Genomic DNA, 18,602 nt, shown 5'->3' with positions numbered 1-18,602 from the left:
GACCCTTGGACATTATTATATATATATATATATATATATATATATATATATATATATATATATATATATATTTATATATATTCTATTTGTTTATCCGATTTTTGATTGTACACCCACCCTGATGGGTAATGACTATGTTAAATGCCCCCCCATTGTTAACGCCACCCCACTATCAACGCCAATCCGAAGTGTGGCGAGCGCAGCGAGCCCACGAGGGGCAGCGGTATGCGTCCTCCGACATTTTCATACCACCACTATCCACGTCGGCGTGGAGTTGATATTATATAGTGTGGCGAGCGTATCGAGCCACCGAGCCCGAAGCGTGGCGAGCGCAGCGAGGGGACGCGGATGACTTCACATATATTACGCGTCCCCTCGCGGGGCTCGCTGCGCTCGACACGCTTCGGGCTCGGTGGCTTGCTGCGCTCGCCACACTATATAAATTGTATACTCAGCCCGGGGAAAGGCTGAAATCGGGTCCCATCGCATGCCATCGCATACCTTGATTAGTGGTATGCGATGTGATGGGCGCCGTGATAATACACAAGTACCGACTTTTTTTAGCGAAGGCAGGAGAAATCAGAAATCATTTGATGGTGAGCTGCTCGCTGTGTCCTCCTAGCAAAGGTTGTGCAAGCTGTAAAGTCCCTGGGGGGATATTCTGGTGGATTTGCATGCAGCCTTACGAGTCCCCCAGACACCGGCCGCCGAATGCCAGTACGCCCACCCCCCCTCACAAGTCGTGTGAGGAGGAGGTTTACCATAATCTTCCATTCACAGGCTATGGGGAACACCCACATAATTTGATGGTCAACGACCATGGAATGATGTGGAAGGTGCACACATATCTAAGATTACTCTCAGGTAATAGGAAGTGGATGGGCAGCTGACATTCGGTGGTGTCAGCTGCTTGCCCCCAGCACCCACGTCACAAAGTGACTTCCATGGGAACGCCCAGCATTTTCATGGGAACGCCCATAAAACACTGGGCAATCCTATGGACTACCCACCACCGCCCCACCCGTGTTGGGTGCGTGCACCTGGCGAACACCCTGTTCTCTATGGCCACGCGCACCCTGCGTCTGCACATGTGCACAACATCGCTCCCCTGTGTGAACGCACAGGGGATGGGATGCAAATAGACCATAATAACCCCCCTTATGATGACAGTTTGCTGTGACGTCCCTCATCATGACCTACTTAGTCACTTTGCTGTGAAGTCCAGGAATATGTCCTATGTTGCCAGTTTCATTTCAATTATCAACTGACTTTTACCAAACTATGTTAAAAAATACAGTTTTGTTCTGTTTCCTCAGATTTCCCCCCAGTTTTCCACATCAAACTGAAGGACATTGTTATACTAGAGGGGGAGTCGGTGTCCCTTTCCTGTCTACCTGCTGGCAGCCCGGCACCACGAATCTTATGGAAGAAAGGTAACTTTGATCTGACACTGAAGCAGAGTAGAGCGTCCATTCTTACAAAGCACATTATACTGCTGCCATCATGTAAATGATTGGGGGGGGGGATGGAGGGGGGGCAGATTTACTAAAGCTTATGCAACAGACAATTGCTGGTGTTGTTCATAGAAATCAATGGGAGTTTATGGGGTTTATATTTACTAAGATGGGGAGTTCTACTGAAGATAGGATGTCGCTATGGACAACCATCAGATTCTTTCAATTCTCTTCTAGAGGGTTATATATATATATATATATATATATATATATATATATATAAAGGAGATTCTGATTGGTTGCTATGGGCAACATCCCATCTTCAATAGAACTCCCATCTTCGTAAATTAACCCCTAGCTATCGTTTCTTAATTTCTGTATTGCAGTCTAAAATAATGGTAGAATCTGGTTGCTGTGGGAAACATCACCACTTGTCTGTTATAGAAGCTTTACTAAATGTTCTCCTAAGTTTTCAATAAACAGCAATAGTACAATTACAGTATAGCTATGTGCTCTACAGCATGCTGGAATTTGTAGTTCCAGCCAGATATAGCCACTGTCCAAGATCAGCTGAAAGATTGTCTGGCCTGCATTACTCTCATCCACTGTTAAACAATAGGTATTCACCATTAATATGTTAATTCAGTTTTTTGGGCAGCTAAGAGATCTAACTGCTCAATGTGATCACACACCTAGGAAACAATTCGAATTATTAGAAATATGCAAAATGTCATAAGAAGACCACATTCCATTTTGTAATAAAAAAAAGTATTTATTTATTCATGTATAAAATGGTGTGTTACAATGTCAGAAATCAGTCATGATTGAACACACTAGGGGCCTTATTCAGATTTGCGTGCATTCGCACGCAGTTCCGATGTTGCCCATCTGCGCATGCGCAGACGGGTATCTGCGCATGTGCGGGCATATGGTGCGTGCACCCACAGGGACCTTTCGGGTCCCCGGGTGCACGCACCCATGGCAGCGAGGGGGGGGGGGGGCGGAGATGGGCGGGGAGCGCCGGGCTGCCCCATCACCATATGGGAACGCCCAGCATTCCATGGGCGTTCCCATGAGAACGCTGGGCGTTCTCATGGAAATGAGGCAGTGACACGGGTGTGGGGGGCGGGTGGCTGACATCACCGGATGTCAGCTGCCCGGCCGTATCCACGCCAGCGTGAACGCATATATACGCAACTGAAAAGTCACTTATATATGCGTGCACGCTAAACATCATTCGATGGTCGGTGACCATCGAATGATGTGGGCGGACACCCCAGCAAAGCGAATGGATATTTATGCAAAACATCCATTCGCTGCTGTGCGGGCGAAGCCGCACTTTGCTGGAGGGGCGTGCATTCGCCGGGCGGGGTTTGGTGGAGTCGCAAGGCTGCGAATTCGCAGCCTTGCGAATCAACCTGAATAACCCCCTAGAGCCCTTATTCAGGTCCATTCGCACAGCCGTGTGCGTTTGAACCTGGCCGATGTTTTAGCTTTGTTCATGCGCATTTCTGCTGTTCGTTGAGTGCACGCACTCATCCTTCTGAGCGGAGGTCGGGGGGAGGGCTTTGGGCGGCGGGGCAGCCATTAGCATATGGAAACACCCAGCGTTTCATGGGAGTTCTATGCTAATGTAAAGATGACACGGGTTTGGGGGGCGGCCAGCTGACATCACAGGATGTCAGCTGCCTGCACACTTCCCTCAGAATGTGCACACAGATCTAATGTTGCTCTGAACAACCTTAGATCTGCGTGCAGGTTCCACATCATGCTATAGTCGGTGACATCAGTTAACATTTCACAAGGTATATTTAATAAGGTATGGTATAAAAAGACAGTCAGGAGGTACAGTAGCTAACTGTTTTGGAGGGAGGTGATGGAGCAATACCCAACACGGTTTGTCTATTGAGACTTCATCAAATATATATATATATATATATATATATATATATATATATATATTAGTTCCATGATCTCTAGAAATATTACATACTGTAACCCCGCTAGGCTGCTTTCAGGACTTCTTCCCATGCACATTTAGGCCTAGTGTATATAAGCAGTACATACTGCAGCTGTGTTCTGGTGCTTATGGCTGTATAGAGCTTCTAGTATCTAATGCGCCTATGATTAACATTGTGTTCACCAATCACAGGGATGTGCTGGTTCCATGATCACATACATATATGTAAGACTATAGTGTTGTAATGATATAATTCAGCAATATACTTTTTTTTTCCAGATAAGATGGTCATAGGGTCAGAAGGACAGCTGAATATAAAATCCAGTCCGGATGGGCGACAGCTCCTCACTATCGTGAATGCTGGACAGAGGGAGGCCGGACTGTATGAATGTGTGGCAGCGAATGCCCTGGGCAATGCAACTAGTTCCTGTTCATTGTCTGTTGCCCGTATGTATCCTATATATCACTGTACAGCTTACTGCATATTACCAGCAGTCTTATTCCTCAGTTACATTAAGTACTAAGTGATATGTCAGTTACTATAATATGTATAATAAAAGGCATCAGGGATCAGCAACCCTTGGCACTTGTACTACAAGATGGCATATGAGGATGTTTTGAACAGCATCTGCAGTGTCATTGCCTCTGCTACTAGATGCGCTCCTCTCCTACTATGCCACCTCTTCTTTTCACTACTACGCCACCTCTTGCTCTCACTTCTATGCCACCTCTACTATGCCACCTCTTGCTCTCACTACTACGCCACCTCTTGCTCTCACTACTACGCCACCTCTTGATCCCACTACTATGCCATCTCTACCTGTTACTCTCACTACTACTCACAATCTCACTACTATGCCACCTCTGACTCTCGCTACTATGCCACCTCTACTATGCCACCTCTTATTCTCCCTATTATGCCATCTCTACTGTGCCACTTCTCACTCTCACTACTATCCCAGCTCTACTATGCCACCATGTATTTTCACTACTAGGCCTGGCCACCTCTTGCTCTCACTACTATGCCACCTCTACTACACCACCTCTTATTCTCTGTACTACTCTCACTCTCATTACTATGCCACCTCTTACTCTCACTACTATGCCACCTCTGCTATGCCACCTCCCATTCTTACTACTACGCCACTGGATAATCACATTAGGCTGTGGATATTCACATAACCTACAGTATATGGATATTTGCATCGGCCTGATGGATACTTGTAATAGTAAACTTATGGATACTCACTTTTGCCGTACAGATACTCTCAGTAGTCATATGGATACATTAGCCATACAGACACTTGCATTAGCCTTACGGATACTAGCATTAGCTGTATAGATATTCACATACGTTGCACATATACTTGTATTAGCCATACAGATAATCACATTACCCATATTGATACTCACATTTCCCCAATGGATACTTGCATTAGCCGTATGGATATATTTATAATAGCAATAAGGATACTGTCTGGCATTATCCCTACAGATACTAGCATTAGCCCAGTGAATAATCACATTAGCCCTACATATACAGTACTAGCATTAGTCACATGGATACTCGCATTATCCGCACAGATTCTCACATAAGCTTTATGGATCTTTGTATTAACCATAGAGATACTTGCATTACCCTTTGGATACTGGCATTAGCCATACAGATAATTGCATTAGGACTACGGATACTTGCATTAGTCATATGGGTACTTGCTTTAACTTAAGCTAGTAAGTTTAGCTATTGCGCTCTCCTGCAATTACAGCTACTTTGTGTCCCAGTCAGTATGTGCAGAGATTTAGCTATGGAAGGGGCGTGCCCAAACACAAAACTAAATTATTGTGATATAAAGCTGTACCTCATTTGTGGGCTACATGAAAAAGCAGCCAGTATTTACCCTGCATGCGAATCATAATAAATAATGTATTTCCTCCCCTTGCATTATAATATTTTTTGTCCAGATAAAAGTTACTTGCTTGTTTCGTTTTGCTCCCAACTCAGAATCCGCTCAATAATGATATACTGTATAATATAATGGAGCTGTAAAATGACATACACTTCTGACTTCACCAAACTTCACAAATTATTGAGAAAATGAGATATGAACAAGGGTCTTAAGGTGCGTACACACGGGGGGAGATACAGTATATTGCTCAGCAATATATTGCTAGCAATTCAATGCTGAGCAATATATTGCTCAGTGTCTCCTTTTCATCAGCGACCAGAGATGGTCGCTGATGAAAGGGAACCTCTGCCGGGGGGAGCCGGGCAGTGGTAATCAGCTGGTGCCAGCGATTAGAATGGGGCTGAAAATGGGAGCACGCACTCAGCGATTTATCGCCGGGGAACACTCCCATCACTGGCAAACTGGCAATATGGTCGCCAGCGACCGTATTTCCAGCTATTTCAGCCCCTATCGCCCCCGTGTGTGTACACAGCTTTAAACGCCTCAATCAGAACACTGCTTAATTGTTTTTATCAACATAACCACACCCATTTCTATAATAATAATGTATGAAGTGTCATAACTGCATATTTACTTAAAATTACTTTTGTTAACTAGTCTTTTAAAAGTACTTGGCCCATATGCGGGCTGCAGAATCTGCCATGACTCCGGTGATTTTCCTGGTAATACCTTGTAAATCATTGCCATTTTATATCTATGGGCTTAATTGCTGAAGTCTGCTCTTGCAATTCAAGCCGTTACATATGACCCCATGTGTTTCTGCTGGTAATCACTGTACTGGAAAATGGTACATTTGTTGCCATCATATATCAAAAAAGATTTTTTTTTTACATCTCTTGATCATGTATGAAATATATTTTGATTATCCCTTTTATATGGACAGGGATTCCCCAAGCTCCTGGCACACCGGAGATCCCACAGAAGTATAAGGACACAGTGCTGGTTCTGTGGAAATCTTTGGAGCACAGTTGCCCCTGCACCTATATCCTGGAGTGTCAAATGAATGGTAAGATGGGGTCTAGAACTTGTGGTGTAGTGTCTTAACATCTCCTTGGAGTCACTGTTACTAAAACAGACAGAGTATAGAACACTGGCAGACAATGAGGAAAGCTGCTATACAGGCAAGGGTGCAGGAAAGAAGGTGTGGCCCTTAGCAACCAATCAGATGTCTATCTCTTTTTGCTAACCTTCACCAGAAAAATGACAGAATGTGATTGGTTGCTATGGGCATCACAAGGGCCGGATTATAATGGGGGCACAAGGGGTCAGTGCCCCTGGGCCCCCCTCTAGCTAGGGGCCCCCTTTGGTTGGCATGTATTTTTAAAAATATTGTTTTTTTTAGCTAAAGGTTTTATGCATGGGATATCGGGTCCATCGGATACCTTCACAGTTATACGCGTCCCCTCGCGGGCTTCACAGGTGTCCGTGGCGACGCCGACACCTGTGAAGCCCGCGAGGGGACGCGTCTACCTGTGAAGGTATCCGCGTCCCCTCGCGGGGCTCGCTGCGCTCGCCACGCTTCGGGCTCGGTGGCTCGCTGCGCTCGCCACACTATTATATTCTCACTCCACGCCCTAGTGGATAGTAGGGCATGAAAAGGTCGGAGGACGCGTACCGCCGCCCCTCGCGGGCTCGCTGCGCTCGCCACGCTTCGGGTTCACGTGGATCGTGGGGTGGCGTTAAAAATTGGGGGGGACATTTAAGGGTTAATGGGCTCTGTGGCCCATTTAACATTGATTCCTATGGCCAAATCGGGTCCATTGAGCCATTTAACAGTAAAATCGCGGTCAATCAGCCTTTTTAACATTGTTCCCTATGGAAAAATCGCGGTCATCGCGGGCATCGCGGCCATCCCGATTTACCCGCGATGACCGCGATGACCGCGATGACCGCGATTTTTACCCACGACGACCGCGATTTCAATCGCTGGCGCCCTTCTAGGTAAAGAGTACCGGTCACTGATACACATCGTACCCTTAGACCCTATATAGGGACAATCTGATACAAGGAGTGTTCCACATTTGAGGGGAAGGTTATCCCAGCCCTCCTTACCATTGAAGAAATTACGCTCCAATGCATGCGTTGAAACTTTAATAAAAGCACTCTGGTTTTATGATTACATATTGTACTGTATTATATTTGACTGTAATTGGTGGAAATTCTAGTTGGTGGCTAAAGCGCTCTCTATTCCCTGCTTTCTATATATTTATATATATATATATATTCCCTGAAGTTACCCATTGACCAAGTTTATACTGCCTTTACTCTGTGTTTTGACAGTGTAATATTCCCCCATGCAGTTTGCGGCCAGTAATGACAAGTGCAAGGGGGCCCCCCTGTCTAAAGTGCCCCGGGCCCCCCGAAGGCTTAATCTGGCACTGGGCATCACCTTATTTCTTAGTTGCTGTTATTACACTGGGCTACATTTGATTTTATAAATCTATTGCAATGTAACAAAGCCTGAGGTTTTAATTTCAAAGCTATTATCATGCATCTGACTTGGAAATGTGGCTAAAGAAGAATATACCAGCAAGGAGGATTTTTAAATATATTCACTATATTTTTCTAGTGATTCCTACTTATAGTATTATTCAATCCTCTGCAAACTGGGAACACTGTTTAAATATTTAGGGGCTGGTGCATTGTGCACTTTTTCAAGCATATGTACAGTAGCAAGTTTTCACCTGTGCATGCTCTGGAACTAAGCACATGAAGGTTGGCTGGAAATTTAAATGTTGTCAGGTGTATCTTTTGCACCAAGGGTGGGGCACTGAGGACAGTGCCAGGTACCAAACTATGCCCACACATAGGCCCCTATTCAGATCTGATTGCAGTACAAATTTGTTTGGAAAATGGGCAAAACCATGTGCGCTGCAGGTGGGGCAGATATTACATGTCGACCTAGACCCATGTCGACCTTTTCCCATGTCATCCTTATGGTGTCAACCTAATGACTGTCGACCATAATGCTGTAGACCAAATGAACGCATCCCTTTGATCCACAGCAGTTAATATAGGAGGTTGTGGCAAAAATGGATCTCTGCATTGCTTTAGTCACACATCTACTTCAGGGTTGCCGACTTGCAAAAAATCCTCTCCGGGAGAAGCCCGGAGAGGAAGCTTTCATTACGAGTTTGGGGGCGTGGCTTAATGGTGACATCATTAAGCCCCGCCCCCATTACGACAAGTAGCCGAAATAACTAATCTCCATGGAGGGGACGGGGCTAAAATGAGACGATTGTGCCATGACACTCCTCTGAAATCCCGCGGATTGCGGCATTTAAATGCCGCGATCGGGGGGGGCTCAGTGGGGGTCGGGAGGGGGACCCGATTTTCGGGAGACTGCCGCAAATTCCGGGAGGGTCGGCAACCCTGATCTACTTTTGTGGTAGATTTTACAAATATTAATTTGGAATTGTGTGAAAAAAGGGGCCATTATAGATGGTGCAAAAGATCATACTGTACTTTGATTCTGCAGAAGGGTGGATGAGGGTGTGTCTCGCTAAGTATAGTTTCGGCACAGCCCATAAAGGTTTACAAATAAATGGCTAAATGATCTGGCAGGGTGGCTGATGCAATTTAGGGAAGGCATTCGCAGTTTCCCAAGAGGGCACAAAGCAATTTTCTTAGCAAAGATCTGAGAGATCGTGATACACTTAGTAAAATCCGCATTTGTTTATTGCAGTTTGTAAATGAACCAGCTTGATTTTGTACTACATTCTATAGTATATTACTAATCTTTGTTCATCTTCTATACTTCTGTAGGGAAACAAGAGTGGAAGGTGGTCAGCCCCAATATTAAAGACTGCTATTTCAATGTCACCGAGTTGCCTGCCAGCTCGGTGAGGTTCCGTGTGGCATGTGCGAACAAGGCGGGTCAAGGTCCCTACAGCAATTTGTCCAAGACTGTTGTTATAGATGGCAGTGGTAAGCCAAACCAGGAAGGAGGGGGCGAGTGACGGCTTCTGCAGTGTACTTTTACTTTGTGCTGTGACAGTTTTTAGATAACAAACTCTCTCCACCCGACCCCCAGTCACTATCTGCTCCCTCCTCCATATCTGTCTTGTGTAGTATCTGACTATAGGGATACATTCTCTTTTGTGGTCTTTTATGTGCACATTTACAAATCTGAAACAAATGCATATAGTAAATGCAGAGCAAGAATAGTTTATTATTTGTGCTCGTTCAGTCTTAGGGGTTTATTTACTAAGTGCCTGATGCATAAGCTGTGTACACACGGGGGCAATATATTGCTCAGTGTCTCCTTTTCATCAGCGACCAGAGATAGTCGCTGATGAAAGGGAACCTCTGCCGGGCGGGTCCGCAGAGGGAATCAGCAAGCTCCTGCGACCAGCGATCATAAGGGGGCTAAAAACGGGAGCGCGCACCCATCGCCAGGTGCACACTCCAATCGCTGGCAATATGGTCGCTCAGCGACCATATTGGCAGCGATTATAGCCCATGTGTATGCACCTTAAAACCCGGTACTAGTTCCAATAGTATTTTATTCCTAAAATGTTAAACTGCATTGCTTTTGCTAGCTCTGTATTGCTAAGAAAAGCTTTGCCCTTTTAAGTTTTCAGCATAAACTTGATGGGAAATGCTGTATTTTAGAACCAGACATTTAGTAAATAAAAACAAAGAGAAATATTTTTCTAAGTGCTAAAAGGACAATCACTACAGCTGCAGTATAAATGGGATTACTCAATCCCAATGGGCCAAAGTAAGAACTGAAACACATATTTAGACAGCGCTAGAAGTGTTGCAGTTAGTTTGCCAATAACAACCAATCAGAATTATACAATATACCAATATATTAATCCATAAAGAGTAATGACATAATTAAATAGTAAACAAACCCCTTAAACTGGGTACACACAATTCAGGCCTACAATGCTCAGTGTGTGTGCTAAATATGCACAATCCCACAGTCTTTGCATATACAATAGGGATGCCTACTTTCTGCCCCCCACCCCCCCTTCCCCTCCCAGCAGAGCTATGGCATTGCACAGCGGTGGGCGAGGCTACAATGACACCATCTGTGTCATTTGGTCCCACCGAGGAGGGGTCGCTGGAGACTGGCAGCAATGCTGGGGACTTTCCCCCCTCCGATTTTCAGGAGCCTCGTGGCCATTCCAGGAGGGTAGGCAACTCTGATATACAGTACAATGCGATCTCGGAAAATCCTTACCAACCAGGATAGCATTGCATTATGCCATCCTATCAACAGGGTGTTTCCTCCTGCACATGCAGGGACAGGGGCTTCGAAAGGAGCCCATCCCTGTGATTCGCTCAGCTGGGGGGGATCTGACCCCGAGCTGACCCATAGGCGACAATGGGCTACCACCATCTCTAAATGGCGGCAGCTGCAGGATATTCACAGCATTCTGGATATTGGTAAATCGGGCAGCATCATATCCCCCATAGAAACCTATGGGGATGTGGCTGTGGTTGGGACAAGAAGGATTACAGCAGGTATTGGAGATTCCTGCTGCGGTCCCTTCTAGTTACATGCCGGTGGTACTTAATAATTGCAGCTAACCCATTTTCAGGGAACTAGCCACAAATATTACATTATAAACAGGCTCCAATAATGTCAGAACAATTTAACGTTGTTGTGAATAACTCTTGTTGACCTTTTTTCTTGTGTCGCCATTTTTCATGTCAACCTTTTGCTTGTGTTGATCTTTGGTCATGTCGACAGTTTGCTTGTGTCGATCTTTTGGCCATGTTGACCTATTTGCATGTTGACCTTTTGTCAATGACAACCTAGTGCAAGTTGAGTTTCTGGTGTTGATGTATCGACTGTTTATCTAGAGTAGACACTGTAGGTCTATCCACCGGAACCAAACATACACACACAGTAAAGTAGCAGGGTAGGGCTTGACGGAATGGAGAACTTTTAAATATAGAGACTTTGCCATTTTGCTTGTCCAAACAACATTTGTAGTTGAAACAACAAAAGAATAGTCTGTTGCGCAATTAGCAGCAGCTGGCACGGGGGTAGTCACTCCCCCACAATGTTAATTTGGAAAAGGAAAAGGTGTGCCAGCGCTGGCTGAATAATAAACAATATGGTTTGTTTAAAAACAAAATATTTTAATTTCTAATAAAAAGACTTTGTTAATAATACAGTATATCACAATGAACATCACAAAACATATTATGAAAAATAAAAGGATTAAGAAAGAGATGCCACAGTATCTCTAGAGCTGTATTGTCTGTAAAAATGTGAAGGAATCACACAATTCCAACTGGAAATGTTATTAAAATGTTATATTACCACTCCAAGATGATAAGTATAGGCTGATAGGCTCATTCCATGATGATGAATGGATTGTGAGAGGTTGGAGAGGCGAAATTGGATTGTTCTACGTCCTCAGACGTGTCCCCTTTATCCTCCTGAAAAGTGCACTTGAGGTTGTGAGCAATTGCAGGGTCCTTGAGAGAACTGCAGCTTGGTTCACTGGTTAGGTTCACTGGTTAATTAGGGTCAAAGCAAATATCCCAAATGCAATATCCAGTATTCAGATGGTGGGTTCTCAACTACACAGCCAGTGGGTGCTAATGCCAGTTGGGGGTGGTTAGAAAGGCTCAACGCATTTCCCCGGATGTGGTATTCTGGCTTCTTCAGGAGCATTTGTATAGTTGCACTACTTTGGAGGCATCATGATCTTTATTTTTCAAATGGACAACCTTTGTGTAATGTAACAATGTATCACAGCAGAAGGGGGTTCCTTCCTGTGTCAGTTTCAATAAATGCAATTTCAGAGCACCCATACTTACCTTCATGAGTTATGAAATACACAAAGGAGACTAATAAGCATGAATTAAGTAGGAAAATAGTAAAGCAGTCATTTACAGAGTGTTAAAAATGGGACATGCTTTTCTGATCCAAAGTAAGAAATCCAAAAATGTAGCACAAATTAGTGGCATTTGTAAAAAAAAATAAAAAATTGCATATTATATATGAATAAAAGTAAGAATAATCCAAAAATTTCATAAAACACGGTAGAGCTGCACTACTGTCTCATGATCTTTTTGTGTGTTTCTTTGGGACACCATATTTCTTGTGATCTTTGAAGGCTGGTCTGACACAATCAGTTGTTTTCACATATGTGTTATACCATAGCTTAGGCACTATTTTGGTTCAGCTCTGTGTGCTCTGATATGTACAGTATCCCTCTCATGGTTTTTCTTCTGTTTGCAGACCACAAACCATCACCTTCTTTGACTCATGCTGCCCACAAAACACGACCAGTAGCGCCAACAATATCTGCTTTTGGACCACTTTCTCCTCGTGTCACTTCTGCAGCATCAGTGTCTCCTGCAGTTGTCACCACTTCCAAGGTGTCATCAGCCGGATCTCCTCCTGCTATTATGGCTCCTGCTACAAATGCTGCTCCTACTTCTACTATACAGTCAGTTTGGAAAGGACCTCCTCCTCCAACTCCTCCAAGACGTCAAAGAGGACTTGTTCCAACTCCACCCACCGTACACAGGCCCTTACCACAAACCACTGCTAGGGTTGAGACACCAAGTCAAGGTCCTTTAGTTAATAGGCTGCAGTCACCGGAACCTCCACTAGGTGGAGGTGTCAATACCCATGTTTCTACAGTAACAGTGGCGGTGACTACTGGAAATTCTGTCTCCCGATTAAGAGTTCCCCCTGCTGCACCAGTACAACAAGTGAAACCTGCCCCTGAACCTGCTGCAAAAATTACACCAGTCACATCTGTGCAGCAAGCAAAATCACCTACTGAGTTACAGTATACTCCCTCAGTAACTTTTGTGCCCCCAGTGAAAATTCTCCCCACCCCACATTTTGCTAAATCTACTGTATCTGAAGGACCATCTAGCCTACCACATCCAATATCCACAGAGCAACGGGTTCCACCACCAGTTGCTCCTAAACCAACTGCTGCTATGCCCTCTGTTCCAATCATGTTACACATTCCCCCCTTTAAATCCTCATCTCTTGCTACACCTGTAAGTCCAACTTCCAATTCTATACCTTCTTTCCCATCCCCTCCCACCAGTCCAGTATCTAAGCCGTCCACCCCTACATACCCAACTTACATGGTCACCTCGTTTATATCAATGCCACCATCCTCACCAACCAAAGAGACTCCAAAGTCGCCTCCTCCAGCACCAGTTGCACAGACAGTTCCTACGCGAGTTCTGGTAAGGAGTGTAACCCCTTCCAAAGATGCCAGGTATACACCAGGGGGAAGAGTAACTCCCTCAGGAAGAGAAAGCACCACTCTGCGTCAAGGGGTACCTCAGAAACCTTACACATTTCTGGATGAGAAAGCAAGGTGAGTGTTCACAGCCTGTAATTTATTATTTTATATTATTTTTATGTGCAGAACATTAAATAAACAGTTGCGAAAGGCCCCCCCAAAAATCAGTGGTAAAGCAGGAATAAATAAGTATGTTAGTGATTCAGGGCCAGATGCACTAAGCTTCAAAAGTGATAAAATGGAGAGTGAAAAACAGCCAGCCAATCAGCTCCTACCTGCCATGTCACAGGCTGGGTTTGAGAAATGTCAGACAGGAGCTGATTGGTTGGTGGTTTATCACTCTCCATTTTATCATTTTTGAAGCTTAGTACATCTGGCCCTCAGGCTAAACAATATTTTGATATGATAATTGTTGGATGTCATTGTCCCAGCTCTACTTGGCCAATAGAACAACTTTTTTTCTTCAGTTATAAATTGATTGTTAGTAATATATTCATATAATTATCTAGTTTAATTGAACTTGATATATTTATTGTATGTAAACAGCTCTGTAACCTGCAATGTGTGCACCAGATTTAGGGGCCAATTTAGACATCCATTCATAGGAGTATGAATTCGGCCCCATTTTGGATGGAGGGGGATATACGCATGCTTGAATATGCGCATGCGCAAACCTCCTGTGAGGTTTCACACTCCCAAGTTGCCGCACAGTAAGGGAAGGTCCAGGGCGCAGAGGGGGCTGGTGCAGGGGAACGGCCATCATTTTATGGGCATCCCCATGAAAACTCTGGGCATTTCCCTGGGTATGCAGGTGGGTCAGTGCCTGCTCGGGGTGGAGGGCTGACGTCACATGAAGTCAGGGCCAGCCCCCTTTTCTGACATCTCTAGAGGAAATAAAGGTCAGTTCAGACTGACTTTTATTTCAGAAGGGGAGAAAAATCATTTGATGGTCGGCGAACATTGAATGATTTTTCTCCCCTTAGGTCACGTGCAAGGGGATGTTTCCTCGTACATATCCCCTGGCATGCTAGCAAGGGGATGCGGGTGGCGTGGTAAGCGGGTATATGCAGCCTAGCGAACAGGCCTGAATCAGGCCCTTAGTTTTCTAATTTACCTACCTGTTGTCATTTGTCATTAATAGCCAAACTATCTGATTGGGCTGTGTGCCTTGTGAACGGGCTGAGCTGATCAGGGAGGTCCTCACTGATGCACTTGTGTTGCACCTACATAACAACAAAACTAGGTTTCTGCTCTACAGGTCTAATCAGCATTTTTACTGAGTTCTCCTTGGTAACGGGACAGCAAGATATATGCAAAAGCAGCAGAAGCCGTCTTTAGTACCGACATGTTTACTGCAGGCTTCTGTGACCAAACACAGCTGAGTAACCTACAGGATGTGTGGCAATAGAAATCACACTGCTTGGGCCAGCAAGCCTGTATCCAAAGCAGGGTCATAAATAGGGTAGGGCCAGCAGTGCCTTGCATATATGCAATGCATATGCTCTAAGGGCGCGGAACTGTCCAGCATCACCCACAGGGCAGCTCACCGCCACTAGCTTCAGCACTGTGCGCTGCCATGTTTGTAATGGTGCGCTCAGCTCCTTCTCTGCCAAGCACACCATCCTGATGCTTCGGTGGGCTATACTTTAGGCAAAGTCCGCGGCACCACCACAGATTGCTTAGGGCGAAGTCTTGGACAAAGTGCTGGTGCATCTGTTCCAAATAAATAAAGTGTCCAAGTGCATCCAAAGTGCTTGATGAAAATTTGCAAAATAGGCTGCCTGAGGAAGGAGCTTGATTCCCTGAAACGCGTAGCTGAAACTTATTCTGCACATTTTCACGAATCAGGGGTATTCAGTTAGTATTAATATATATTTTAAAACAGATTTTTTTACAAATTGATAACTCGAGGCCTCCTTAGCTTATATACAGTAGGATTTGTGAATCTATTCTCATATAAAAAGTTTAGTGGTAAATTCTTGCTACTTTTTATATGTGTATTTATATGATTGTGCTATTATTAGATTTGTGTCTCTATTATAGAAATATTGTATATAACATAGTATAACACTCTCTGCAGGGGTCGCTTTGGGGTGATTCGGGAGTGTAAGGAGAATGCAACAGGAAAGCACTTCATGGCAAAAATCGTCCCCTATGAGCAAGAAAATAAGCAGAGTGTCCTGCAAGAGTATGAGGTCCTGAAGTGCCTACACCACCAGCGTATCCTGAGCCTGCACGAGGCGTACATCACACCGCGCTATCTCGTATTGATCTCAGAGCAGTGCACTGGGAGGGAAATCCTTTACTGCCTGGTAGAAAGGTAGGGTACATGGATGAAGTGTCAGTGCACATTTACATATTAAAGGTGGCATTACAATAATTAGATCTGAAAAATGTATTCTAAGTGGTAGCGTGGCTGTTGTAGGAAGAAGGTCATATGATCATTAAGAGCCAATGTAGTGGGCAGTGTTCAATGTGAAATATCGCCATGTGCAGCGAATCCTGTTTAGGATTCGCTGCACGCTCGCTGTGTTCCGGAGGGCTGGCTGCCACTCGCTCTCCCAGTATTCAATGTCGGAGGGGCTCATTGCCCCTCGCGGCGAATCTTAACCCCTGCAGCTGACGAGCGTCCGCTGCAGGGAGCCGTGGGACGGTGGCAGGCAGGGAGATGGAAGTCTCCCTGCCTGCCCCAGAACGTATGTGGGGGGGAGGTGGCCTCCCCGGGAGCCAGGCAGCACAGGCTGCCCCCCGGGAGAGCCAACAGGGGACCGGGTATTCACTGTACCCGATCGTGCATATGTAATGATCGGGTGCAGTGAATATATGAATATCTAATGAGCGGCTCTCGGCCCCCTGCTGGCTGCTCTGTGTAAAAAAAAAAAATTTTTTTTAAATTAAATATATATTCATGTGCTATAAGCACATGAATAAAAATAGCATGCCCTTTCACAGAATAAAATTCCTGATTTTTTTACACCAAAATGAAAACAAAAAAAACTTTTATTTTAAAAGTTCACATTCCACTTCTCCATGAAAAGATGGAGAATTGGTACACGGAGAGACACGGCGAAAATCACTCAGAAAGACGGCGAGAAGTGCACGTTGAATAGGGTTGCTCGCTTTTTGAGACCAAAATTCTCCATCCAACGCGAGAAAAGCACAAACTCGCCATAAAACACAGTGAATTTTTCTCATTGAATACTGCCCATTGTCGCAGGCCATTTCTCATGCTCCTATCAGTACATGGGATTTCCACACTCTCATTATTTCTCATGCATATTCATAGAGTTCCAGAAGACGACTGGTAACATGTGAAAAGCAGAATATAGAAACAAATTATATATATATATATATATATATATATATATATATATATATATATATATATATATATATTAACTCAGTCCAATCGGCACTCACGTATGTAGAGAAGAAGTTGGCTCCGGTGCCCTCAAAGTAACCTCCAGCATGGGGTCACACAATATATTTCCACTTCTGCGGCACTCACAGATATAAAGTACAGATCACTCAGCTGTAGTTACCAACGTTTCGAAATTTTATTCATTTCGTCATCAGGGCATATACCCTGATGACGAAATGAATAAAATTTCGAAACGTTGGTAACTACAGCTGAGTGATCTGTACTTTATATCCGTGAGTGCCGCAGAAGTGGAAATATATATATATATCCAAGAGAGGCGGCACTCTCGGACGATAATAAAGGCAATAGACAATGCTCTGATGTTCTTGCCCTGTGCACTTTTATCAAGAACAGTGTAACAGTTCCACTGTTCTTGATAAAAGTGCACAGGGCACTGAAACGTTGAACACCAGAGCATTGTCTATTGCCTTTATTATCGTCCGAGAGTGCTGCCTGTCTTGGAAATATTTGTTTGTACCTGCCAGACTGACGGGGAAAGGTATTGGAGGGCACCGGGCAAGTTAAACTGTATAGGCCAGGGAGTGCCAGCCACACGAAGTGTATGTATGTGTATATATATATATATATATATATATATATAACAAAGAATGACCCCAAGTGTGCCGCAAATGGTTAAGCAGCTACTCTATAGATACCCCCTGTTAGTGTGAGATAAGAAAAGGGTAGAAATAGAATATATAGTGAGCGCTAATGCTATACACCACATGATTTTTCACCAGTGGTTTGGACAAATACAGAGAAATATGCACAACTGATAACAGTACAAATTGTATTTTTATTAAAAATTCTTTGTTAAAATCTCAGGATACACATCTGATCATTCCTTTCAAGACGATGGTTCTAACCTTATAGATAATATGTATATTTATACAAGCACACACGCACACTATAGCACACATTTAATGTAACACATACCTAATCATTTGCTCTTGAGATTAATGAGCAGAAGACGTACCACAAGACATAGAACATAGAATATGAATATTTACACCTCTTTTTATAGATTTCTACATGACTTTTCTCCCCTTATTAAGTATATTTACCACTTTTTACTATGGTTCTAGGTTTGATACATTTTCTCTGTATCTGCAGGTTCCGTTACTCTGAGGATGATGTGGTTACTTACATTCTACAGATCCTGCAGGGTTTGGAATATCTCCATGAACAGAAGATCCTGCATCTTGACATTAAACCAGAGAACATTATGGTGTCCTACATGAACACTGTCAAGATCATTGACTTTGGGAGTGCTCAGACATTCAATCCTCTCATCCCACGTCAGCTGGGGAAACGCGTGGGGAGCCTGGAATACATGTGTATGTAGGATTCTGTAAATATTGTAACCACTTACTCTGCATTACTTATGCCTGCTGTTATATTGTAGTATTTCATTTATGTGATGGCCTTATGCTTTCCTGTAGCTCCAGAGGTGATAAAAGGAGATCCTGTTGGACCAGCTGCTGATGTATGGGGATTAGGAGTATTGTCATATATCATGTAAGTAATGTGTGTGATTGAGCGGGAGCTATGCATTCA

The 18,602-nt window shown here is 44.1% G+C and overlaps 1 protein-coding gene across 2 annotated transcripts in view; it reads left to right on the top strand.

Annotated features, from left to right (window-relative positions):
- The window catches only part of SPEG (striated muscle enriched protein kinase), a 187,105-nt gene that overhangs the window by 161,715 nt on the left and 6,788 nt on the right, over window positions 1-18,602 (top strand). For both annotated transcript variants that reach the window (XM_083153761.1, XM_083153760.1), the window contains exons 34-41: window positions 1,317-1,433; window positions 3,694-3,861; window positions 6,265-6,387; window positions 9,147-9,308; window positions 12,592-13,699; window positions 15,705-15,944; window positions 18,159-18,382; window positions 18,488-18,563. In XM_083153761.1, coding sequence (XP_083009887.1) covers window positions 1,317-1,433; window positions 3,694-3,861; window positions 6,265-6,387; window positions 9,147-9,308; window positions 12,592-13,699; window positions 15,705-15,944; window positions 18,159-18,382; window positions 18,488-18,563 — 2,218 coding nt within the window. The remainder of the gene's footprint in view (window positions 1-1,316; window positions 1,434-3,693; window positions 3,862-6,264; window positions 6,388-9,146; window positions 9,309-12,591; window positions 13,700-15,704; window positions 15,945-18,158; window positions 18,383-18,487; window positions 18,564-18,602) is intronic.

Source organism: Crinia signifera, chromosome 7 (assembly GCF_055691185.1).
Source record: "Crinia signifera chromosome 7, ASM5569118v1, whole genome shotgun sequence".
NCBI classification, from domain to species: domain Eukaryota; kingdom Metazoa; phylum Chordata; class Amphibia; order Anura; family Myobatrachidae; genus Crinia; species Crinia signifera.
The sequence above is the reverse complement of the archived record's forward strand: the minus strand, read 5'-3'. Positions and strand labels throughout refer to the sequence as shown.